The sequence below is a fragment of the Macrosteles quadrilineatus genome, unplaced genomic scaffold (genome assembly GCF_028750875.1).
Source record: "Macrosteles quadrilineatus isolate MER2022 unplaced genomic scaffold, UCM_ALF_1.0 Scaffold_2__2_contigs__length_208266976, whole genome shotgun sequence".
NCBI classification, from domain to species: Eukaryota; Metazoa; Arthropoda; class Insecta; order Hemiptera; family Cicadellidae; genus Macrosteles; species Macrosteles quadrilineatus.
Genome location: NW_026542595.1, coordinates 204325190 through 204352009, shown reverse-complemented (window position 1 = coordinate 204352009; position 26820 = coordinate 204325190). Strand labels below are relative to the sequence as shown.

The following is a 26820-nucleotide window of genomic DNA, read 5'->3' as shown; positions in this document are numbered from 1 at the left end:
GCCAATTTTGTTATGGCTTGTAATTCGGCTGAAAGTATTGTAGTTCATAATTTGAACAGAGTTTAGACAAACGCCTATTGCATAATTTGAAGTTTGAAAATTTAACAATTGTACAAAATTCATTGGTTTGGGCAGACATCTTATTATTTTTTGTAGTTTGGACAGCCAACTATTCTAAAGTTTGTAGTTCGTGTTAACCTATTACCTATATTATAGTTTGGGGGAACATCATATCGCAGACTAGGGAAATATTATGTTTATCAGGAGCCTTTGCTATTGTGCGTAGTTAGAACAGTTATGAATCGTATGATGAGTAATCTATTGTGAAGATTCTAAAGTAATAAATGCACATTTCAATTACATAAATTCATAAGATATTTAATTCGAGATCACTGAACGGTTAAAATAAAAAATACCCGACTTGCTACCATCATATAACTGATACGGGTTGGCTTACAGATTTAAGTAGCACATAAAGATAAAGCAATTGGACGAGTAATTGGAAAAAGTACAGTAATGTTTAAAGTTCAATAAACAAGTTTTAAAGATTTCTTAATCAAAAGTAAGTTATTCTCATCTCAATTAAAACAAAAAAGTGTCCAGGGTTTTACCAGTTCAACAAACATCTCGGTAGATTCTGGTGTATTAATTAAAGCTAGCATGATAAAAGCTCTTGGAATTGATAAAATGGCAAATTATACATTGTCGACATTTTGACTAAGTCTATCTATACTAACATAAAACTGTCGGGAAGTTTAATGAATAGTTATAAAATTACTAATTACATCGTGTATTATGTGTCCTCTAGATTTGATTCGTAAAAAAAAATTGCAGATAAATTAGTTTTCAAGTCGACAAAGTTTAAAAAGGGAATATTATAAAAATACCTATATGGATATTAGCTGACATCATGTAATATAATCATGTTACGGTACTAACAAATCCTCAAAATTAGTATCAGGAACGAATACAAATAAAATTTAATTTGTAAACTCACGAAGATTAATTACTATATTACATTATAAATGCTTTCTTTTCGACAATACCATTGACTATACTATTTATACTAATGTACTATAATACTAAAATTGTATAGTATATGCTATACTATAACAGAGTTAGTCTATGTATGTGGTTGCGATATCTGTTGGCGAACACTAGAAACTTTACGCCGATCTCGGTTACTGCTGCACTCGTACAGATTAACTTCGAACTATAATAAAAAATAGTTTTCTGTTTTCTAAGTAAGGAACGTTGCCTTTGCCTAGCCTATGTATATAATTTGTTGTGAGTAATTTATTTTATGGTATGAGAATTTTATATTATGCGCATGGCGATCTTGATAGTGTATAATTTTGTGTTTTGTGGGTTTACTCGCTTACTCGAGTTTAGAGATAATAATTCAAAGTTCAACGTAAATTATAAAGTTTTACGTAAAATTATAATTAATTAATTAAAGGCAATTTAGACAAAAAATTACAGAAATTAAAGAAATAAGACTAAAATGACTTTTAATTCCGTTAAGCGTAGCTGTGCCATAAATAAAGTACAGTAGATTGATTCATTCAAGTGCTATGACAACTTTCAACACTGTTAAATTTACCGGTTATTATCATTGATGAATAACCAATTCCAATTCAAAAGAGCGATATAGCCTGATGAAAAAAGCTACAGTTCAAGAAAATGAGGTGTTCGAAAATAAATACGGTAATGAGAATTATTACTGGTAACATTATGCCAAAACTCGACAATTTCAACAAACAGTGTTGGCCAACCTGAGTCACAGACTGTTTTCTAGCTTTTGTGCCATCAGCTGGTTGGTTGCTGGAAAAGACGATCTTCACTCCCCGGTCTCTTGAAGTGTCTGCATCTGTCATTCTTTCTTTCCCACTACCGCTTGAAATTCCATTGGTTGAGGTTATAGTCGTGTAGACCGAAAGACACAAAATGGTGAGTAACTTAGTTAACTATATCTCTAAATATCACAAAACACGCAACACAACTCACTGCTTCAGTTCAAAGACTCCGTGTCAATCAATTCGGTCCAGATTATTGATATTGCTAAGAAGGAAGTGAGTAGTTACCATTATGAAAATGACCTTCAGTGTCATGTCTCATGTCATGATGATCATTGTTTTACTTCAGTAATCTTAATTTTTTTAGGCTCAACCAATAAGAGTGGTCGTAACTGGAGCAGCAGGGCAAATTGCTTACTCCCTAATTTACCAACTAGCCAAAGGAGATGTCTTTGGACCCAACCAACCTGTCATTCTACACCTGCTGGATATTCCCCCCATGATGGGTGTGCTTGAAGGAGTTGTTATGGAAATAGCAGACTGTGCTTTGCCATTAGTCAGAGGTACGTGTAAAATCTTGTCTCAATACCTTGAGTTAGAGATCAAAATTTAGTGTGCAAATATATAGACTAGCTTAAGAGCCTAAAGCCGTGTTTACACGAGGCCAGTTGGCGGGCAAGTTACTTGCCTTTGGTAACTTGAAATACATTAGACACAAGCAACCTGCATGCTCTACTGGCCTTGTGTAAACGCGGCTTTAGCCTAAGTTAGCTTTTGTTACTTACCTAGGTTGAAAAAATGTAGGCCTAGTTTTGTTTATAATAATCCTAATAAGTTACAAGCTAAGAAGGCCTACACTCTCACCGATTAATGAATATGCCTAAAACTGGCAAAGTTGTTCCTATTCTTAACTTAGTGGTTGTGTGTAGGCCTACTGAACTGAACTGAAACACCAAACAGGATTATTTTTACCTCTCGCCTAAAGAAAGTACGAAACCTCACAATGGGTTATAAAAAGAGTTCTACAGTATGTAGTCCTACAACATTGGTGGGGCACACGGGAGGGATGATGGCTAACATAGTGTCAGCGTTCGCCGCTAGAACCGCTAAGTTGAAAAATTTAAGTTAACTTTTTAATTATAAAATTAAACTGTCATAACCTACCTAACCAACCAAACTTGCTGATAATATATAAAAGATATAAGATAAAAATCAAATAAAGCAAAATCTTTAACAAAAAGTTAGTGCCAATGACAAGTTTCGAACCCGAGACCTACTGAACACTAGTCCGATGCGCTATCAACTAAGCCACGAACGCCGCTGGAATCACATCGTCCCGTTACGGTAATCGTGTTGCCTCAAGAGAAGACATAAGCCACTAGATATGACGTCACCACACCTTTAGCCATCGTCCCTCCCGTATGCCCATTCCCTACAACATAGGCTATATTTGTATTCAAACAGAAGTCAGCTGACTGTTTTGTAAATTTAATAAAACAATCGCAAATCTTAAAAAAAAATGTAAAAAATATTCATAGGCCTAAATTAGGCCCTATCCTATTTTTTTATAACGTTTGTGGTTATTGCTGATATATTATATCTATCTATATCTATTAAAGAGGAACTATTATGTATGTACCCTATGGGCTCAGAAACCGCTCGACAGATTTTAATGAAACTTTCAGACATTATTAAGCATTATTCAAGGATGGTTTGTGTGAAGTTTGGTGCAGATCTGTCCAAAGGGCTCCACCCCAGAGGGTTTTAAGGGGTCCAATCTCAGACTTTTGGATCTAAAATGTTTGCAAATAAATTATAATGTTAAAGCAGATGTTTACTTTCACCAACTGTTTTGTAGGTTTAGTAATAAAAGGAAGCCTCACCGACAAACGAGGTTACTTAGGCCTAACAAAGTTGCATTGTTGATGTCAAGGAACAGTTTAAAGCATTTTTTAAACAATTTAGATCCATAAGATACTTTGAAGCTTATAGAAAAATTTTGCACAGCTGACGTTTTTACCTTCTAGCTTTTAGGCCTACAATAATAGTGACAATCAATTTACTTTCACTTCAAAGTGGTCTTTAAAATATAATCATTAGTCAAGTAAGTAGAGTAGTTTATGTTAGCCTATATATGAAGTTTGCATTAGAGAATCATGGGCCATTTTGCTAAATAGAGTGGTCGCACAGATGGTCTAGTTATATAGGCTAAGTTATATAGGCTTATTATGTTAAGGCAATGTTCAATCCTTTTCATACAAAATTCTAGTGCAACCAATCCCAACATTTTATATACAAAAGCTCACCAAATGACATATAACTTATGGTTTCAGAGGTTATCCCCACTGCTGATGTTGCTGTTGCGTTCAAGGACGTGGAAGCAGCTTTTCTTGTTGGAGCCATGCCTCGTAGGGAAGGAATGGAAAGGAAGGATTTGCTTTCTGCTAATGTGAAAATCTTCAAGGTTCAGGTAGGCTATGTGGTTTTATATGAATGGATGAAAAATATTACAAGAGTAAAAAAAATAAGGTAGCCTACCAAGCAAGCTCCAGACAAGGTCTAAAAGTATCTAAAACTGTACTTTTAGTTTCCCCTACTATTGGGCCATTCCATCGTCACGGGTGGGACAGTTAGACGTGTTTAATTGCATTTTAAAGACAATATATTCTAAGTTATAAAGCACAGTTCAACAAAAACTTTATTGCTGTATTCACTAATAGTTATACAAATACTGTGGATTATTTTAGAGCTGTTTCTTACTTAACAAGGGAGTTGTAACACTTTAAAAACCTGTCACGGGTGGGACAGAAAAAGGAAGAGCCACTATGTATCATTCTAAAAAAGTACCAAACTCTGTGAAAATACTAAACAGAACTGAATGGTAATTTTTATTTGGATGGATTAAAACACCCTTATTTTAATATCTCCAAAATTAAATCTCTATCTTCAATACATTAATTTAAATTTAAATTTAACTGCTGTCACGGGTGGGACAAAAAAATGTCACGGGTGGGACACAGTAACTAAAACAATGAATAATGACAACAAAAATAGTTTATATTTTGAAAACTTTCTATACAAGGTTTGTTACACTTCAGATGAACTGCAAAACTTAGAAATAGCCTATAATGAATCTTCATACTTATTCTTGTCCTTCTTCATTCTCTCCCGCAGCTTTCTCATCCGCTCGGCTGAAGATTATCAAAAACATAGCTTATATTAGAATAAATGTTAAAGTCAGTCAAGCAATAATGGGGTGTGACAAAGGTTAATCTATGAACTATAAATCACTGCCTTAAAAATTCAGCTTATAGGCCTACATCTAGGCTGTAGATAATTACCAGCGTAATGTAGGCTAAAGTGTCACGGGTGGGACAGATAATAACTAGTAAATAAAACCATATTTAAAGCAAATTTTTTAATTTTACATAATTTTAATGGCTTTGTTGAAGTTTTTATTGTTACAACCATGGCAATTGAGACATAACCTAAAATGCTATGTTACTTGAATTTGACTTCTCTAACTTTTTCTGTCACAGGTGGGACAGTAGGCCTAAATATATCTTAAATATTTTAGATTAATTATTACAATAAATGTTAAAACAATCTAGAAATAATGGGCTGTGATTATGATTTAGCCATGAACAGAAAAACACTGTCTGACATTTTAGGCCTAAGTCTAGGTTGTGGATAACCAATAGCATACAATAAGTGTCACGGGTGGGACAGAAAATTGACTATTAATTTCAACTTAATATACAGCAAATTTTAAAATGTAACACTACTAACAGCTATGCTGTATACCAATTGTTACAACCATCACAAAAGAAGCATAACCAAAAAATGGTATGTTATTAGTATTTAACTTTTTATTCTTTTTTTGTCACGGGTGGGACAATAAAACCTCTTAATCATTTAGGACAAATGCTAATTAATATATAAGACTTACCTGAAAACAAACAATCAAGATGGGTCTTAAGTTGACATTCTTCTCTATCTGTTAAACACAGCCAGCTTCCATGTGCCCTTTTAATAAGCAGATAAAGTGATGCCAAACTTTCAACAAAAAATTACCCCCTTACCAACGCTTGATTTCCCTAATCTGTAAACTGAAATAATAAGAAGAAAAAAAATTTTTCCTAAAATTTTTTTTTATTTCTTAAAATTAAACATGTCTAGATAGTAAAAACAGTAAAAAACAATTAAATTTATATAAATTGGTTTTTTCTTACTAGGCTCATTTTCCATGGAATGGCCCTATTCTATCTGGCTCCCACTGGTGGCGATAAGTTTAATTGCAGTAACTGGAACTGATATGAGGGAAACCCCCCCCCCCCCTTAGGGTCATCCTAGTTACGCCTATGGTTGTGCTTGTATTTTGAGGTCATACATTGTGGTAACTGTAAAACTAGCTTCCTTTTTGTCTTCCACGGTCACGGAATTGTTAGCATAGTCTGAGACATAGCTGTGGTGAAAGTGTGAATTTTGAAATAGCAAAATCTTTGCAGACGTGTTCTGCTATCGCAATAGATAAAAGCTCGGCTCAAGCTCAATATCTTTAGTTGATCCTCGATCACTTGAGCTCTTTGACCAGACTTGGCTCGGCTCGCTAATTGAGCCGCTTACACACTTCTACCAACAACTTAAATAGATAACTTATAGTAGGCCTACCTATGTGTAATATATACTCTACGAAAATAATCTCTTTTTGTTCACTAAGCTATTTATTTAGGCCTAATAAAAAAAGCATACATTACTGAAAATGAAGTATAGCCTATATTCTATAAAATACTTTGAATTCCTGTAAAAATCAACTTGAACCTGAGTTTTTGACTATTCTAGATTATCCTAATGGGGTACGGTTCCATTAGATTTGGATTATTGGAGCTATATTTGCAAATTACAAATAGATTAGGTACCTAACCCTAATACCTTAAATAATGCAAAAATGTTTCAATTTTGAAAAGTAATTTTAATAGGAGATCGAGGAAAAATGTTACCTTTTTGTGAACAGTCTTATTTAAACATTGTACAGACCAATGACACAGTCATTATTATACACCAGTTACAGTGACCCACCACAGCAGAAATTTCTGTATTGTTAATTTTGCTCAAAATTCTAGTTTTTGCACACCAACTCAAAACTTTTACACGATGCTTACATTCCAAAGCTTCTGAAAATTCAATTGAAAATTGAATTCAGCCAATTTCACAAAAAACAAAAAAAACGAAGTACACACCATATTTATTTTAAATTTACATAATTCAGGTACTAAAATATCAAGGAATCGTCCAATCAAAAGTATTATACCGTACTTCATTTTATCCCATCAAGCCACGAATCTATCCAAAGGCGGATCCAGGAATTTTTAGAAGGGGGGGGCTTATACATTATTACACTTATATATTTACTTTTTTGCCATCAAAAAAATTGTAGGCCTAGTGCATTTTATAACAGGGTTCAAATTAACACTATTTTTAAGGTTGGATGTCGTTTTACTGGTCTTTTAAAAACCCCCGAAATTGAGGATTGGTAAAAAATGACGGTTTCATTTTATTGGTTGTCATGCAATCATTTCGCCGCAGTCACGGATGACGACAACAAGTTTTGGTGCTCGCGACGATGTTCAAGATTTTGCTGCAATCGGGGGAGGTGATGATTTAATATCTTGGTGCTCACAGTAATGTTGAGGATTTTCTTGCAATCGCGAGATAGAAGTAGGACCAGGGCTAGACCATTGATTATAATTGCAGAGATGTATAATACTCAATGGCCAGACTTACCACCAGGCCGCAGCCTAGGACTACAAGCAAAAAGGGGCCGCTGCATTGTAATAACAACGAGTTGTTTTCTAAAATTAATCAGGGTTGTTACGGTCAGGGAAAACGTGGAAAAGTCTGGGAATTTTGTTGGTCTGGAAAAGTCAGGGAATTATGAAAAAAATCTGGAATTTCTCCTGAAAGAATACCTTTTTACAGATATGCTACATTTTGCTCAATATGTTTTTGTCAGGGTGATGACTAATGTAACAGCAAAAAGAACGACATAAGCACTGATGCACATTTTTATATAGATAGTTATCGGTACGGAAGAGGAATCAATATGTATATAGTTTGAAATAAGTTTTGTATGGGAGTGATTAAATATAAGTTATATATTTACATTTGTTCTAATATTTATTGATTTTGATTAGTTGATATTGACTTACGGTATACCTGGAAAAAGTATAATATCAGTCTGGAAAACTAGAAAAGTCAGAGAATTTTATTTTCCAAATTTAGTACCAACCCTGTTAATGATTCGCCACGCTAGGGAGTAATGATAACGATGTTTCCGAGATAGTGGGAGATGTTCACCATTTTGCCACGATCAAAGGCAATTCTTTAACCAAGGGGGGGGGGGGGGGTACTGGCTAGATCTGCCACTATTAACGCATATCTGTCATTATTAACTGAAGGTTAAGGGAAACATTAAAACAGCTATCATTTCTTTTGTTAGTGTACTTGAATAATAATGGTAAAGTTTGAATTTAAAGCTTCAAATCCACACATGAAAAAAAAAGATCTTAATGGTTGTTTAAAAAAAACTTAACTAGTTCAAGAAACAGGAAAGCATAGTTTATCTTATTTTGTATTCTCGTTCAGTTTTCTTTTAAGATGTGAAATCAGATAAATAAAATGGTTTGAGAAATATAACAAGAACCCAGGAAATGTACGTACACTCTTTTATTGTTTTGTTTGATAAAAAAAACCTGAAAGCAAATAGATTTAACATCATGTAATAGACTAGACTAAAATCTCGTGGAATAAAATATAATATTTAGCTTTATCCTCTATCAATTCTCTTTCAATTTCTCAAACGGTTTGATGTTTAAAGAAAGTTACATGTTGCACTCCTACTTCAAACAGACATTTCTGAAAGATCTCTTATTTTTCAATGGTGAACAGCTAGATCAACATTTCTTGCAATGAATGAATTCATTGTGAGAGCGGAAGTCTTATAATTGGTGTGTTTGTTTGTGTGAGTGACTGGCGTTTTGATTGGCGTAGAAGCCATTTTATGCTTTTAATTTACGTGATGGTGATTTTGCCTTGACACAAATCAAAATAACAAAAAGTAAAACTTCAGCTTCATTATTTACTTCAAGGTCATTACAGTATTTTAAGTATGGAATATTTTCTTGAACATCTTTATAAGTTCCAACAATTCCCATTCTGATTAGATAGTTTAGTCTTGTTTAACTGTGAGCTGTGACGTTTTTCAACATTATTGTCAGTTGTTTTCCTTCTGTATTTGTTAACAATCACTCATTATCGTTAATTCAACATGTTAGTCCAGAGGTCTGCATAAATATTGTACCAGACTGATTTTATAATGGACACTACTCAATGGATGCTTTCAAGGTCAAGATTTTACTGTTGGAATACTTTATATTCTAAGCAGTTAGAGATTTTTGTTATAACTTTAATAATCCCGTCATTCTGATAGCTTTTACAATACATAAACCATTTTTTTCTCCAATAAAGTATATTAAGGTTGTTTTAGTTTAAAAGGCATGCATATTCAACTCATATTAACCATCATAAATGATGCCAACATTTTCTGTAATTATGAAGTTTAGAGAAAATGTTTCCATTATAACTGGGTAATGTTAGAGCTTGATGATAATAAAATCACTAATAACATGTAGCATAAATCATAATGTGTTAGCTCTGTAATCAGTTCTGTCTATGATTTTGAATCAAACTTATTTATACCAGTTACCAGTATCAACTACTGACTGCTTATCTTATTCAAGTCCAAAATAACAACCTCTACAGTTCAATGATAAAAGGTCGCATTGATAACGGATGCAGAAATCTTCCTGAAGTATTCCACTCATGAGATTTTTTCCAAGTATTGAAGGAGTGTTTTTGTTTGCTTAAAATTAATACAGTTTATGAATTTTATGTACATCAAACTTATATCTAATTAGAAATTTCAGAAAATTAGTTTTAACGCTACCTATTGGAATACTTTAAGTTGTTGTTTTTTTTTTTTTTTTTTTTTTTAAGGCAATGGTCCAAGTTCTAGTCTTGTTACTATCCAATGACCTTTATTGTTAGTTGATAGCTATAGATAAATGGCATCTACAACAAGACAGAGTTGAACTTTATAGCCATCAGTTATTACTTATGAGTATAGTTCGAGAAATTGCAGTACCAATTCTTTTTATAACTCATTATGTTAAGTGCTATTTCAAAAGGGTAAAATTCCCCTTCTAGGGTACAACATGTTTTCCCAAAATAGTAACCATAAAACAGAAGCCAAAACTAATACTAGAATCGACTATACTGGTACAACTAAAGATTTTCGACTCTAAACGAATTTGTATTTGGAATCTATATATTTAATATTAAAACTAAAACCATCTATGTTTGGTATTTCAAGGGCTTTTGGCTGTGTTTAATTATTACATGCCACTGTCTTTCCTTTCGTTTCCACTTTTATTTTATTAACCCTCCCAGTGTTACTTGACGAAAATTCGACAAGCAGCACACTTTGTGTAGTGTTACTTGTCGATTTTTCGACAAGCAGACATCGTTTACGGCGAAGGCTCTATAACTGACTGAATCGGATTGAACTGGATCGAATTAGGTATCGTTCTTTCCGTTTCATTCTAAGCTTTCTCCAGAGGTCTGTCTCAGCGCTGTACGTTATCTGAGCCGATCGTAATATGTAGCAGACAGCTGACGTGCGTGTATTTGTAAACAGCTAGGTTACCCTCCGACCGATGACTGATGTGTTTTATTACGTTTATCATTGTTTTAGTGTTAAAAATCAAAAGTAGTGATATACGTGTTGCATTATAAGAAGATTTAAGTGGTTTTGATGATCCTGAAGAAGTAGGTAGTGATATTGATGTAAATTATCAGCCAGATTCCTAGCTATGGTTAGGCTATGCATTCTTAGCTAAACGCTATGTACTGAAATCTGTTTTTTGCCCATAACTTATTTATTTGCAAATCTACTTCCTTATATTATTATATATTTGTAATCCTCATAAAATTTAGAACAAAGTGGCTATTTTCAAATATTTATAGGCCTATAATTTATACAATTTCATTGAGCGCAAACTTATTTTTTTTTTGAAAATTTTCGAAATTAAATTTTTTTACCTAAAAATTTTTTTTTTTATAAAATGTTCCTTATGTTTTATATATAATATTGAAGCCCATGATTTTCCAAACAAAATGGTATATAGAACATTAGAATTAACATTGTTTTAAGCTTCTCAGATCCGTTTTAATAAAACCTTGCAAATGCGCCAAAAATAGGTGGACATTAAGGCCTAAACTATGGACACTTGGAGGGTTAAAGAAGTAAAAATGTGTCTTTGTTTTACTGTAAAAATAGAAAAAAATAGTATTAAAATTGTAAAGTCCATTATCTTCAATGTCGTTCAACGCACCGTATCTGTAAAAATCCTACTTAATTAGAAAATGTTGTTGGAAATTGAAATATTAATTTACTTATATTAAAAAAATATCGCTACCAACCACAGAGAAGTAAAGTATAGAAGAATCACTCATTGGTACACATAAGTGATACACACCCCTCGTCCTCATGTACTACAATGCTCATAGTGGAGGTGGACCCTCTGTCCTGTTCGATAAGGATTTCTATAGAGTGCTTGCCGTTAGGGCTCTTCCTTGCTCGTCACAAGTATATTTCCGGCACAAAATAGAAGAGCTGAAAGCGCTCATCCCATAAGCGAGTTTCCTCTGTACCTTACTTCTCCTTGTACTAGCCTATTGTTTCTGGCTGGACACATTTCAGATTGATATAGAAATAGGTTTAATACTTTTCTTTGAAATGGCGACCATACAAAGGTAGGTATTTTAAGCAAAGTATGAATGGAGATGAGTGTGGGATGAGTGGCGCGATCTTGTAGTCTTGTTAGTGACTAAGGCCGACATATTAAGACCGACTAAGACCTTTGAAAGTCATACTGAGCAAGGAATCTGATGTGCTAGGTTTCCTATCTAACTTCTCCTCTGAATCTGCTGCCGAGTTGGATAACAGTCTCTCTGATGTCAAAGCATCCCGTGATCGTACACCTCAGGAAATGGCCTTCTTCAAATCTTTAAAATCTGAACTTGAGGAAAGGATCTCCAAAGGTGAAAAAGATCTGACAATAAAGTACAAAAATAATATCCCCGCCATCGTTAAGAATAAAAAAAACTAGTAAGCTTCAACGGTACACCAAAAAAATTAAACTGTCTCTTTCAAAATGTTAATGGACTAAAAAGTAAACTTAGTGAGTTAATGCATGCTTTAGCAACCACCTCATATGATATTATTGCTCTAGTTGAGACAAATCTTACGCATGATATACTAGATTCTGAACTGGGCTTTAAAAACTTTTCTGTGTTTAGGTGCGATCGGTCAACCATGACTAGTGATAAGTCTAGCGGGGGCGGATCTCTCATTGCGGTGCGTGATTCGATTCCTTGCAATAGAATTTCTCCTTGCAATCTCAATACTGAAAGTGTTTTTGTTAAAACGAACTTTGCCCAATCAAGCACAATAATAGGTTGTGTGTATATCCCCCCGAATCTTCATAGTTCAGTTTATAGTGATTTCTGTCAATCTGCTGAAGAAGTTATTGGCTGTAGTAATGACAACATTCTACTGGTTGGGGACTTCAACTTGCCCAATACGGACTGGACTGGATCCTCTCAAGCTACTGATGAATCCTCACGCTGCATCTTTGAGTTGGCCAACTTCTATGAACTTAAACAGCTCAACAACTAAACAATCCACAACAACAACAATGTCCACAACTATCGAGGTGTCACACTTGACCTCGTTCTCTCGTCAATGCCTGACACTGTAGTTGCTCCGGCCCTTGACTCTTTTCTTCCGGAAGATAGACATCATCCTGCTTTAGAAATTACTGCAGCCATCCCTGTTCCGGTGAGTCAAAATTGCGTAAAGCTTGTTCATGACTTTAGAAGATGTAACAACGAATCAATATTTAACCAAGTGCAAGCTCTTACATTGCCCGTATTAGATGACTTGCATGACTGCGAACAGTCATTCAGCCTTTTTTGCAGTCAGCTGTCTCACATCATAACGCTGAATACACCCATGAAGAGAGTTCAAACATCTAGTTTCCCTAAATGGTTTTCCAAGGACCTGAGAAATCTGGTCATCATGAAGAAGATTGCCCATAGGAATTTCAAGACTTCTGGAAACCCTATTGATCTAGAACGGTTTCGATGTTTGCGGAGGCAATGCAAACTCCTGGCTGGAAATTGCTATGCATGTTACATTGGTAGGGTTGAGGACAGCATTCCTCATAACATCAAATCCTTTTGGTCGCATGTCTCCAGCCTGAAAGGCGCATCCAGTCTCCCACCGAAGATGGCCCTAAATGATAGAGTGGCTGAAGACCCAAGTGAAAAATGCAACCTTTTTGCTGGTCACTTTTCTTCAGTGTTTGGTGACAGTGATGTTCCAATTCCTGTCTTCAATTTCGCTACTAGTGACTCCCTTTCTTTGATCAAAATATCAGCCACTGAGGTTCAATCGAGGCTTGACAAACTCGACCCATCCAAAGGCCCTGGTCCAGATGGCATACCCCCAGCTGTTCTGAAACTCTGCTCTCCTGTTCTTGCCGCTCATTTGGCCGTCCTATTCAATGCCCTACTTTTCTCTGGTATCTTTCCATCAGCCTTAAAACAAGGCTTTGTCGTACCGATCTACAAGTCTGGTGACCGAAGTAGTATTTCAAATTATAGACCAATTGTGATCCAATCGGCTTTGGCCAAGGTTTATGAGTCTTTGGTCTTGGACCATCTCTATGCTTATTTGAAAAAATATATTACTCGTAATCAGCATGGTTTTCTAAGAGGCCGCTCCACCATTACTAACCTACTATCATTTCAAGAATATGTTTCATCAGGATTCACTAGTTCAAGGCAGGTTGACTGCATATACTTGGATTTTTCCAAGGCTTTTGATAAGGTTCATCATGGTTTGTTGATCGCCAAACTTGCTGGTTATGGCATTAGTGGTCCATTGATCAAATGGTTGGAAAGCTACCTAAAAGATCGTCACTTGATTGTCAAGTGTAGTGGCACCTTCTCTTCGCCCTTCAATGTTCTCTCCGGTGTTCCTCAGGGCTCTCACCTCGGTCCACTACTTTTTAATACATTCATAAATGACATAATTGGTGTACTGACGTCGGACTGCTTGATGTTTGCTGATGACCTCAAGATATTTTCCCGGATCTCCTCATCCTTAGACCATGAACATCTCCAACGATCTCTCACCAACGTTGAGACGTGGTGCAATGAAAATGCAATGGAACTCAATGTTTCTAAGTGTCATGTTGTCTCATTCACAAGACTTGTAACATGTAGCACCTTCGACTAAAAAATTGGTGGTGATATTCTGAGACGTGAGGATCGTGTGAGGGATCTTGGTGTCATACTTACTTCTACCTTGAGTCCTGCTGAGCACATCATTCATATTATCGCAAGAGCTAATTCCATCTTAGGATTCATCCTTAGATCATCAAGAGACTTCAAGTCCCCACAGTCACTTCTAGTGTTATATAAGACCCTAGTGCGACCAGTTTTGGAGTATGGCTCTATTATCTGGTCACCATATCAGCTTGGCCATATTGAAATGATAAATAAAGTACAGTTACGCTTCCTCCGAGTCCTAGGTGTCTGACTGGGCTATGAGTATCGTGCCCCACCAATCTTGGAGCCTCAGGAGCGCTTCAACGTCCAACCTCTCCATCTCAGAAGAAAGCTGCACGACATCCTTTTTTTGTTTAAACTGGTCCGTAGTGAGATCGATTCTACCGATCTACTGGAGGGAATTAATTTCCTTATACCGAGAGGAACACGATCTTCGGATACATTTGCTCACCTGTACTTGCCAACTAACTACTCTCTCAATTGTGGATTGGCCAGATTGCAGCGTCTTGGAAACGAAGTCGGGTCACAAGTTGACTTCTTCAATGAACAGTTGTCTTCCTTCAGAAGAAAATGCTCCAACATTATCTTTGTTATGCCTGTTTTGTAGCTGATGTTTGTTTGTTTTTCCTAAATCTCTTTCATTCTTGTTATTCATTCATAGATTTATTGTTGTTTGTTGTTATTTTTTCACGTTGAACTTAATGTCATCATAGTTTATATTTTGTTAAATCTTGAGGAGATATTTGTTGTTGTTGCTTTCAAAATCATATGCTTTTTCTGAAGTCCAAATTAATATTACATTTTTTTTTTTAATTATCTGTACAATACTTTGTTAATGTTATTATCTGTAATTTTTGCCACGCTGTTGTTTTCTTGTTATAATTTTGTTGCAAAGCTGCTTTGTTTCATGGTCATTATGTTACTTATCTTGTATTTTTTTTTTGTTATCTTTTCATTCTGCTCATGTGCTTAAAACACATATTTTGTAAATGGTGTATCCGTTGATATGAATAAATAAATAAATAAATAAATAAATATTCCTTAGACCCCCATATTCCTTAATTAATAGCCCATACTACAGCTAATGGCAATTAAGGGACCTACAATTTATAGTGGAATCCTAACCTCGCCTTTTTGTATTAACGAATTGGTCTAATTATCAGGATAGCACTGTGCATAGTCATAGTACTCACTAGTGCGGACGTTAATCCACACCAGGGAGTATCACATTCACAATGCATGCCTATAAATATCCACAATTCGTGACCTCCTAGTAGCTGGATTACAGGACGACGCCACCGTCTCAGTAAATCCAAAGCAGCATCACCATACACATGAATACACATGAACCTGACCAGGATAAATCTCATCAATTACCAAGTTCCATTTCAGTTGTTACTCAGTTTTGGGGCTATAAAATGTATTCCAAAAATCGACCAATGTTAAAATTAAATTTGGTCGGAAGTTCCACAATTAATTGTGTTTCTGTACTCAAATGAGGGAAAACTGGAATGTTAAAAATTATGTATTTTCCTGCCGATTTGCCCTTCTTAAAAAACTTGTGAGCAGCCAGTATTGAGTTTTTCATAACAATAAGACGGTACAGTTCTCAAGGACTACAGTTTCAAGGTGATAATGTGATAATAAATGATAGACAATTTTGTTCAAACCGGAGTCTTGTGCTTAAGTGGTAACGCAGCAAGCAGCAAGCACACGAGCTCCAGCACGGCCAATGCCGCGAGCTCCGCTAGACAATGGAATTGAGCTCTAAATCATCTGTGAGCCGGCCAAACCGATGGCCCATAATTAAAGGGTTCGCACTGGTTCACAGAAAAATAAATAGCAATAACAAGCAGTGAAGACCCGCGGCAGGTTGTGCAAATACTCAACACTGGTTTTTGTGGTGTTTGGTAAAGGGGTGGGGGGGGGTAACTACCCCTGTGTGTAGTTTAATTTTCTAGTTTTGTTTTTTTAATAAATGATGCAATATGACTAAAAATATAGTTCAACACACTGGCAAAAAGTGACTTTTTAACCCTCGCTCATATTCCGACCTCGGCTTTGCCTCGATCATAAAACTTGACCTCGGGTAAAAAGTTAGCCACTTTAGGCCCTAGTGATGAAATATACTATAAAAAAAAATTAACATGGGCTCACGGGTCGCAATGCTGGTCCATAAGTGGCATTGTTTATCATTTTAGACCTTGGGAAATCTTTTCAAGGTCACTTTTAGCTCATCTCTGTCTTAGTGGCTGTATTTTAATCCTAAAATGTTGAAATAAACTATTTTTGCACAGTTAATTAAGTATTTTCTTTATAATTTTGCAATGCAATTTTAAATGTAGGAGCATACAATTTTTGTTTGAAACTGACCTATCATCAAACAATAATGTCTTCTCATTACATAGCTGTATGGGTTTTACAATGGAAATACAAATTTGTAGGCTGTACTGAATCTGGTTTAAAAATAGTATAAAGATGGTTTAAATAGTGTTCAATCTTTACTTTGGTCAAGAAAATTATTTTAATGTGTTCTTATGCTCAAGTTGGATGGATGTGATTCATTGCCTTTAGTTTGGAAGTTGGCTGGTCTAGTGGTACATAGCGGGACTTCGGTCCCTGAGGTCCCGGGTTCAAATCCTGCCAATCACCAATATACTTTATCTAGCGATAATGCCGCAACCTCTAGGCCTAGCATGAAGTAATGTGATAAACAATCTCAGTCTATGCCTAGTTAAAATGTATATATAGTTTGTACCAGCTGTGTTCAGTTTCAATGCTTGTTACACAACTCGTATTGGCAGCAAATATATAAATAGTAGTCACAATCAACTGGTGTCTGCCATATCTAATCTTAATGACTTGAGCAAGTAGTCACTTGTAAAACTAATGTTTAAATTTGCCAACTCAATCTTCCTAAAATAAAATATAATCACGTTTAGATTTGTGAGCCTATAACTACAAATGTTTTATTTTTAACTGACTACATTTTTGTGAGTTATTTGCTAATTAAATGAACATACCCATAAAGTACAACTCAATACTGACAATATGAATTCTCATGAAGTTGATTTATGATTCTCTTAGTATAGAAATACTGTAGATACAAATCATAATTATCAATTATGTGAGCAAACTACTTTATCTATAAGTATAGAATTAGACGGTTTTTGTTCTTAGAATGATTTGATACTTCTTAAATTGAATGAAAATAAACCACAATAATTTACCATTCAATGTCATACGTTCATTCAATATTAATTAATTGTGAAATAACTGTATAGAAATCATCTAGCCAAACAAAAAAAAACTTTGTTTTCCTAAAAAATATCTGTTAGGTAGAAGTCCCCAAAAAAGAGATTATTTATTAAATTCAAAATTCCTACTTGAATTTTAATGACTATATTACAGTATTTAAAAATTCATTTAAATCTGCAAAACATTGGTTATTCAATTTGTCCACCACTACATGGGACCCAGACCCCCCCCCCCCCCCGCCCAGACCCAACATGTATAACAAACTTACATTTCATTAAAAAGTAGAGTAGGTTGATACAAAATTCAAAAAATTCAAATGGAGATTTATGTTACTTGCAGAGAAAAAGAATTGTATTGGTCAAATATTATTTGTTCCAATTTTTTTTTACCACTACTGATTTTATTATTATAATTTTTTTTAATTAACTTTAAGTTGAAGACATCAAGGTTTAAGGAATTGTGACTATTCATATGTCAATTTCGTTTTGTACTTTATTAGAATGTTTTTTTGTCTACAAATCCATTAACAGTCGGTAGCTCAGTAGCTAAGCCATGTTTACTGTTATTTTGAGAATGTGAAGCCGGCTACCTGTGCCAAGAAACTGATAGTTTTGATGACCTTGGACTTGAAAGGTTTAGATTTCTCCTCGGTTTTTTCCACTGTGCAGACTTCATCAGACAAATATGTGTTGCAAATAACAGACATAATCTATCAACGATATTTAGCAAAAAAAAAAAAAAAAGAAATGGTTTTTGAATTGGAATTTACCCCTAATTCACTATGTTGGTTAATATTTTTAAAGTTATTTGAATCTTTATTTAATTTTACTCTTCATGCATGAGTCCCATTAAAACGTGTGGACGAAAACTTATCAAGCTATTTTGAATGTTAAGACATGACAGCTCTAAAGTTAATCATCTTAACCTTGAACTCACTTTGCTTCAGGATATCATAACAGTTTTGAGCCTGAGAACTATCCATACACAGGTTTACCAGATATCTGACCACAATAACAATTCAGTTAAACCTTAATTCCACTACTGTATAACCTCTTCGGCAAAATAATTAAAGCCTATTGAAAAATATAAATTCCAACCTTCCTTGTCTTACCGAGTAGTCAACGGATTAGGTCTTAAGACCCATTATAAAATGATCATAAAACTGAAGAGAGTTCGTAACATCTGAAGAGAGTTCGTAACATCCAATGAATGTCTTCGTCACTATACACACACCAACACATAACAGTTTTAAAATAAAAACTCTATAGGCATGCTACACTTCAAATCAAATCAATTTTTATTCCAGGACACCAATGTACAAAAATCATACTTTTGTATAGGCTGCGTCAACATAGTTCAATTAGAAGGACCGATCCATGTGTTATGGCGAGCCTGACGCAACTATGACACAGTAACACTCATATGGAACGATATACACATGACGTTTATATTGAACTAGTATAATATTGATTCTGACTGTGTTTCGTGTTTTGTTCATGTACACGATGCATTATATTTATAACTATATATAATGCCAAGACAAAAATGAGGTTCGGATTCCACTATAAACTGTAGGTCCCTTAGTTGCCATTAGCTGTGTCAGGGCCGATTTACCGAATAGGCAAGGTAGGCACGTGCCTAGGGCGCGAGGCAATTGGCTTTTTTGGGGGGCGCCAAAAGTTGGAAAATAGAAAAAAAAATTGTGGCCGTTTTTGCATGCGATCGCGGTAAACTGATAATCCCTTGCGGCCGTGAAGACACCTTAACAGTCTCCCACAATTGCGGCAAGATGTTAATTATTTACCGCGGTTGTATATACGTCATCATCGTCCGTCTCCCGCGATCGCGTCAAAGTTCTGACTATTTCCAGCTGATGTGTGGACATAATTATCGTCTTCCTTGATCGCGGCAATATATGAACACATCCCGCGGTCGTGATGAGATTATCACCGTCTACCGCGAATGACGCAAAATTGTAATCTTTTCCCGGGGTCGAGTGGACATTATCATCTTCTTGCGTGATCACGATAAAATTCTGATAATCCCTCACAGCCGTGAAGACATCATAGCCTCCCGTGGTCGTGAGGCATTGTCATCCTCTCCCGCCATTGCGGCAAATGGTAATCATCTCCCGCGGTTGTTTGGAGATCATCATCGTCTTTCACGAATGAGGCAAATTTCTGATCTTTCTCGTGGTTGAGCGGACATTATCATCGTCTAACGCGATTGCGGTAAAATTCTGATCATCCCTCGCAGCCGTGTAGAGTAGACATCATTATCGTAACTCCCGCGATCCTGTAGACATCGCAATCGTCCCCCGCTGTCGTGAAGACATCATATAATCGTCTCCCTCGTTCGTGAAGACATCGTAATCGTCTTCCGCGATCGTGAAGACATCGTAATCGTCTCCCGCGGTCGTGAAGACATCGTAATCGTCTCCCGCTGTCGTGAAGACATCGTAATTGTCTCCCGCGATTACGGCAAATTGTTAATAATATCCCCCAGTTATGTGGATATCATTATCGTCTTCCACGATCGTGGCAAATTTCTGACTGTTTTCCGTGGTTGTGTGGACCATGATCATATCCCTCGGTCATTTAGTCATTATCATAGTCTCGCGCGATCGCGGTAAAATCATGATCATATCCCATGGTCGTTTAGACATTATCATCGTATCATGCGATCGCGGCAATATTCTGATTATCCTTCACGGCTCTGTGGATCTCATTATCGTATTGTGCGATCGCGGTAAAATCATGATCATATCCCGCGGTCGTTTAGATATTATTATCATCTCATGCGATCGCGGCAAAGTTCTGATCCTCCCTCGAGGCCTTGTGGAGACATATTATCGCCTCCCGTCTCCCGTGGTCACGGAAACATCACTGTTGTAAATTGACAATTCCAGGTAGAAAATTAACACATAATTCCTGGTTCAAAAAAATTCACGCTTAGTTTCCGGATTTCCCGGTTGGTGGTCACCCTGTTATATATTGCTAAGGGCGCGCTACTATTAGTTGTGCCTAGGGCGCTGACATGGTCAAAAACGGGCCTGAGCTGTGTGGGCTATTAATTAACAGCTGTGTCTAAGGAATATGTCGGCCTTAGTCACTAACAAGACTAAAAGATCCTACTCATCCTACACTCATCTCCATTCATACTTGGCTTAAAATACCTAGTTTGTATGGTCGCCATTTCATTAAAAATATAAAAAAGTATAGGTTATTTTATAGGTCTCAAAATAATTTTTAAATAATAATAATTTTTTGGGGCATACATTCAAACATTGCCTTTTTAGTTATGCCTTTGATGTAACCTGCAGAAAAATACACCCCTGTTGCAAGCTTATATATGGAACAGCTAACATTGTTGTGATATCTCAAAGTATTCTCCTGTCGTAGGGCGAGGCTCTAGACAAGTACGCCAAGAAGAGTGTGTTGGTGCTGGTGGTTGGTAACCCTGCCAACACTAACGCTCTGATCTGCTCCAAGTACGCTCCATCCATACCTAGGGAGAACTTCTCCGCCATGACACGTCTGGACCAGAACAGAGCCCAGGCACAGCTGGCCGCCAGGCTCAAAGTGCCCGTGGACAAGGTAGGCCATCAACTTGCAAGATGTTTTAACCCTCTGAAATCCAGTGAGTTAATTATGCCTGCGATTAAACACTTTGCTAATTTATGAAGAATAAACAAAGCAAATTTTACGTGTTTTATAAACACATTGAGTAGGCACAGAGTAAAGACAATACAAATTCCCAAAAATACTTGATTCGATGAACTACTCATTGAAATTCACCCAGTCCTGTCAACTTCCACTCAAACTGTTCACCGTTTGTTTTAGGCCTCCCACATCAAGATCCCCCTCATAATGGTGTATCTTGATTATTAATTGAACCACACATTCCATGTTAAAATGGCCACTAGTTTTAAAATGTGTGTGAACACTGATCAACGGAAAATCCAAGCTTAGTAGTTACATAATTGACTCCCAGGTTGCAGCACTTGTATAGAGGTCTAGCTTTAAGCCGTTATTGTTGAGTTATACTAGATGCATAGATAGAATTGTAAATGAAAGTTTGGTTATGTTAGTCTTGTATCAACGGTGTCCGATACATCAAACGTTAGAACTCAAAGGTTTTTTTGGAAAAATATTAATGTTTTTCAACTTTGTATACTTCACCCTCTTTTTCTTTGTCCTTATGAACTAAATAACTGTCGCCTGATTTTACAATCTCGTTAACAGGTAAAGAACGCCATCATCTGGGGTAACCACTCCAACACTCAGTTCCCGGACGCTTCTCACGCTGTTGTGGACGTTAATGGCAAGGACGTGCCCGTACCTCAGGCTCTCAACAACGACCCCTGGCTGACCAATGACTTTGTCAAGGTAAGTACGAGTAATTGGTATCATCTTCCGTTCCGGTTGTTCTCAGGTTTGGTCATAATTCATAAATAGACCTCTCCATGTTATATTCCTCCAAAGTTCTTCCTATACTACACCATATTTCTTTTGTTTGTTACTTCAGCTCCTTTATCCACCTCCATCTAAATCCCCCTCTCTCTATCACTGTCAAGTCCTTTTCCCAGGCAATCTCTATACATGTCCAAACCATAGTCTTGCTTTTCCTACTTTTTCTCTCCTCTTAAGCTGTCTTCAACTGTCCCTCTTCTGATTGCTTTATTCCTACTAAGTGTAATAATGTGTGTGTGTTACATTATTTGTATGCCTGAAAAATGTCTTCAAACAAAAAAACTCTAATGTAAACATACTTATAGTTGGCATACAGTGGGCAGTGAGAACAGTTAATTGATCATATGTACAGACCTCACATAATCTGTTCAATTCCACAAACATTGGCTTATGTTTTCTTTGGTCATAATTTCTTATTGATTACAAGAAAAACATGTACCGTTATAATAATTGTATGAAACTAAAAATTGAGACATGACTTAGAAGAAAAAACATAACCCTATTTCACCTAAACTAACCTAAAGCCTACTGTAACGGAATTTCATAAAATTGTACCAATGGTGTCCTAGCTCTTGGTCATTTGAGTTTCTTCATTGAGTGTTAAAAAACATCTTTAAAATATTTACCTAATCAAAACTCTTTATAAAGTACATGGATATGGAGAGGAGTGTTTAGATGAAGTTTGCAACTTATGTAACTAAGACCATTGTAATTTTTACAGACCGTCCAAACCAGAGGAGCCGCAGTGATCTCTGCTCGTAAGATGTCGTCTGCACTGTCAGCTGCTAAGGCTGCTGGTGACCACATGAAGACTTTGTGGCAGGTAAATAAACCCCTCAATGTCATATGGATGACTGTTGTTTCAATCACCTAGTTGTAATTAGTTTTTTTCTCAGAGAACATGTATCAATTGGCCATTAATTTTATATCCAGTTAAGTTTCTTGTAAGGTTTGTACTTGTAATATATAAGGTTCTCTTTCGAAGATTATTGTGGGCTTCACTCACCTTTATTTTTGTCTGTGAAGTCCATGACTCGTCAAAACACATAGAAGCACATACATACGCACAACACAAAATCGACCATGGCATCAAAAGTCAGACGTTTCGCTGAACTAAAAAAAAAACGTTCCGCTTCCTCAGGGTTGAAAAATACTATTTTTATCCCGCACGCGGGACGAACGCCTAACCATGACTGTCGGATCAGCTGAGCTTGGAGGAGGGCAGGCGGGGCCGGGGTAGGTGCATTGCCCATTGTTGATAAGGTTCTCTCTTTATTTTTGACATCTCAGGACTTCTTGTTAGGAAAATGTCTAATTCAAAATAGGACTACAACTATAGAATTTACGAAGGTAGTAAATTTAAAAAAATATTACTTTTGTAACATGCAATATTGCAATAGCAAGAAAATAGCTGTTGAATTCCACTCAATAACAGAATAAGTCACAATTCATACAAAAGTGTACAAGCACCTTTTCAAAGGCAAGTACATTACAAAAGCCACACAATAGGGTTCAAATTTTGACCGTGATGACTACATTCAACGCGGTTTAGCTCAACGATCGTAGAGCGCTCATTTACTTTTTTCTTAATCTTAGTAGTTGAATCAGAGGGTTTCATTGCCCGACACATGTGTTAAACTATCCAAAGATTTCTAATTTTGATAGCAGTTTGATAGCATTTTTAGTAGGCCTATAAAATGTTCAACACCTCAGCAGGCCTAGCTCAGTATGTAGTAGACTGTTGTTGCAAACCAAGTGTGTGTGTGTGTGTGTGTAGGGCACCACCCCCGGTCAGTTCGCCAGCATGGCCGTCATCAGTGACGGCAGTTACGGAGTCCCAGCCGACATCATGTACAGCTTCCCAGTTACTGTCAAGGACAAGAAGTGGACCATTGTTCAGGTATGGGGTATTGTGAATGCTCCATTTTAAAATTGCTCACCAGAAATCAACACAATGAACGTCCACTGGTAATAGTTCGAGGGAATATTAAAGTCTATGAGTTGAATAAGTTCATCATCTGTCTTTGCATAAAATAGCCCAGTTGATTCAGTAGTTTTTCCATTTACAGGGAAAAACAACTTCCCAGACAAAACCCATCTCTACTTAATAACAATAATAGTTGATAGCCTATTTATTTTAGGGATGGACGGGATTGAATTTTTAGTTCGGGACGGGACGGGACGGGATTTTTATTTCCTTCCCGACTTTCGGGACGGGACGGGACGGGATTTTTTCTGTGCATAAAAAGAAAGTACTGTATTGCAGTTACCAAAAAAGACATACGAAATCAATTTTTACCATTTGTGGCACTGATCGATAAAAACCAAAAAAATGGGTAACAATTTACAGGTACCTATAGTAACTTGTGACTCGCGGGTCACGGGGTGATCGTCTGTATGACTCACGGTCACGGCGCGATCGTCGTCATTACTCGCGATCACGGCGCGATCGTCGGTATGACTTCGCGGTCTCGGCGCGATCGTCGGTATGACTCGCGGTCACGGCGCGATCGTCGGTAGGACTCCGCGGTCACGGCGCAATCGTCGGTATGACTCGCGGTCACGGTGCGATCGTCGTCTTGACTCGCGGTCACGGCATGATCGTCAGTATGACTCCGCGGTAACGGCGCGATCGTCGGTATGACTCGCGGTCACGGCGCGATCGTCGGTATGACTCGCGGTCACGGCGCGATCGTCGGTAGGACTCCGCAGTCACGGCGCGATCGTCGGTATGACTCGCGGTCACGGCGCGATCGTCGGTATGACTCGCGGTCACGGCGCGATCGTCGTCTTGACTCGCGGTCACGGCATGATCGTCAGTATGACTCCGCGGTAACGGCGCGATCGTCGGTAGGACTCCGCGGACATGGCGTGATCGTCGGTATGACTCGTGGTCACAGCGCGATCGTCGGTAGGACTTCGCGGTCACGGCGCGATCGTCGTTGTGACTCCGCGGACACGGCGTGACTGTCGTTTTGACTCGCGGTCACGGTGCGATCGTCGTAATGACTCCGCGGTCACGGCGTAATCGTCGAAATGACTTCCTCTCCTGCGTTCGCGGACCTATCGCTCGCAATAACGGCGTTATCGGCACTCGCGAAGCGGAAAAATCGCCGACGATCGGACCAAATCCCGTCCCGAAAAATTCCCGAGTCAAACGTAATCCCGTCCCGATAATCGGGAATATTTTTTTCCCGAAAAATTCCCGAAATTTCGGGACCCGTCCATCCCTAATTTATTTATAAAAAAAAGAGATAGGTGGCATCTTTAACCTTGTTCACATAGGTCTCTGGTCTGTGTGTAAAACATATTAAGCAAAGCAAGGGGGCTAGTCGGTACTGTATAAAAATGAATTACACTGATAAATATTAGTTGCAACACTAAGAAACGAACCCAAAATGCTGCCTTGGATTTGTAAACTTCTCGCTAACAACTAAGCCAGAAACTAATATTATACATTTTTGACTATTTCTTTCCTAAAACTTTAAATGTATTTTCACTGTTTAGGGCCTGCCAATCAACGAGTTTGCCCGGAGCAAGATGGACGTGACTGCGAAGGAGCTGCTGGAAGAGAGAGAGGAAGCTTTGGCGGTCTGCTCCCACTGACGGGGCCCCCCTCCCTCCGACACCCCCTCCCCAACTCCCACCACCCCCTGCAAACTGTAGACCACACATTGTACCTAGCGACAATAAACTGCAGTTCGTCACATCTGGCGTCATTTGTACATTTTCTACATCCGGGATGTGTAAAATGTAAGTGGAAAGTAGATTCGATGTGGTAGAAAATCAATTCAAATCAGTTATCATTTTAATTATAAACGCTTAAATATATGTGGTATTGAAGTTCAGTTTTGTGTTATGCTTGTCTATCCGAATCAGGTCTAAGTGTATCAAACCACCATAGTTGAGGGGATTACAAAATAATGTTGAGAGGGAGGTTCGACAATTTTGTAAAATAGTATTCCTATTTTGAAATGTAAATATATTTGACTGTATTTTTGAATTTTAGTTTCTTACAAATATTCAGTTTGTTTTTTTATAATGTGTGAAGTGACGGATGTACTACGACCAAAAATAAGTGTTGAAATATTTTTAACCAATGCTACAAAACACTAAAATATCCTTTCAGTGCCTTACCAGTCTTTGACTGTTTTACTAACCATCCTGATTGTAATATTTCAAATTTCCGTTCAATTATCTTCAATAGAAATACTTTTCATTAATAATTGTTATTTATGTAAATTGAGTGTGGTGGTGGTGGTTCGAGTGCATGCTATGGTGGAGGTGTTTTTTTATTTGAAGACTAACACCATTTTATACTCATTGGTGTGACTTTCAAAACAGATTTTCGTTTATTAGAACAAATAAGTTATAATTATGTTCAATTATGTGTTGTTAAATTTAAGATGAAATATATGTGGTCCTCAGAATGTAATACTGTATGCAAATATATGGTTACTGTTTTCAAAAACGTCTTCTTTTACTGTCTACAAATGTATTTCTCATCCTCGGAGAATTCGGACAGCTGGATCTCCCCTTGGTCAGGCGACTGTCCCCCTTCCCTCATCTCCCCTGAAGGTATCTCCTCTTCCCCACCATCTAGACGTGACATCTCCCCGGCGTTATACAGGGTGAGTTTTAAATGAGTTCCCCCCCTACTTTTTTCTACATTTATTAAGATATCAACTCCGGACCACGTCAGATCATTGTAGGGTAGTAAGTACTTCATTTTGACTGGGTATAAATTTTTGGCCGCCTTCTTGGATTCGCCATATTGGATACAAAGTTTTTTTCAAATGTAAAGGTAGGGTTGTGAT

The 26820-nt window shown here is 37.0% G+C and overlaps 2 protein-coding genes across 2 annotated transcripts in view; one reads left to right on the top strand and one right to left on the bottom strand.

Annotated features, from left to right (window-relative positions):
• Window positions 1–2016, bottom strand: part of LOC128987359 (uncharacterized) — a 34020-nt gene extending 32004 nt beyond the window's left edge. Inside the window, exon 1 of the mRNA XM_054408165.1 lies at window positions 1776–2016. The gene's annotated coding sequence lies outside the window, so the exon portion shown is untranslated. The remainder of the gene's footprint in view (window positions 1–1775) is intronic.
• On the top strand, window positions 1808–26474 carry LOC128987360 (malate dehydrogenase, cytoplasmic-like). Its single transcript, XM_054408166.1, has 8 exons — window positions 1808–1950; window positions 2164–2359; window positions 4130–4266; window positions 20933–21127; window positions 21776–21919; window positions 22725–22826; window positions 23781–23903; window positions 25511–26474. Exons 1-8 carry the CDS (start codon window positions 1948–1950, stop codon window positions 25607–25609), a joined length of 999 nt encoding a protein of 332 aa, XP_054264141.1. The 5' UTR covers window positions 1808–1947; the 3' UTR covers window positions 25610–26474.
• The last annotated feature ends 346 nt before the right edge of the window (window positions 26475–26820 follow it).

Excerpts from the sequence above, each read along its gene's own strand:
- LOC128987360 (XM_054408166.1), top strand. Across the intron at positions 4,267-20,932 it reads TGAAAATCTTCAAGGTTCAG|GGCGAGGCTCTAGACAAGTA; the intron begins GTAGGCTATGTG and ends CTCCTGTCGTAG. Across the intron at positions 23,904-25,510 it reads AGAAGTGGACCATTGTTCAG|GGCCTGCCAATCAACGAGTT; the intron begins GTATGGGGTATT and ends TTCACTGTTTAG.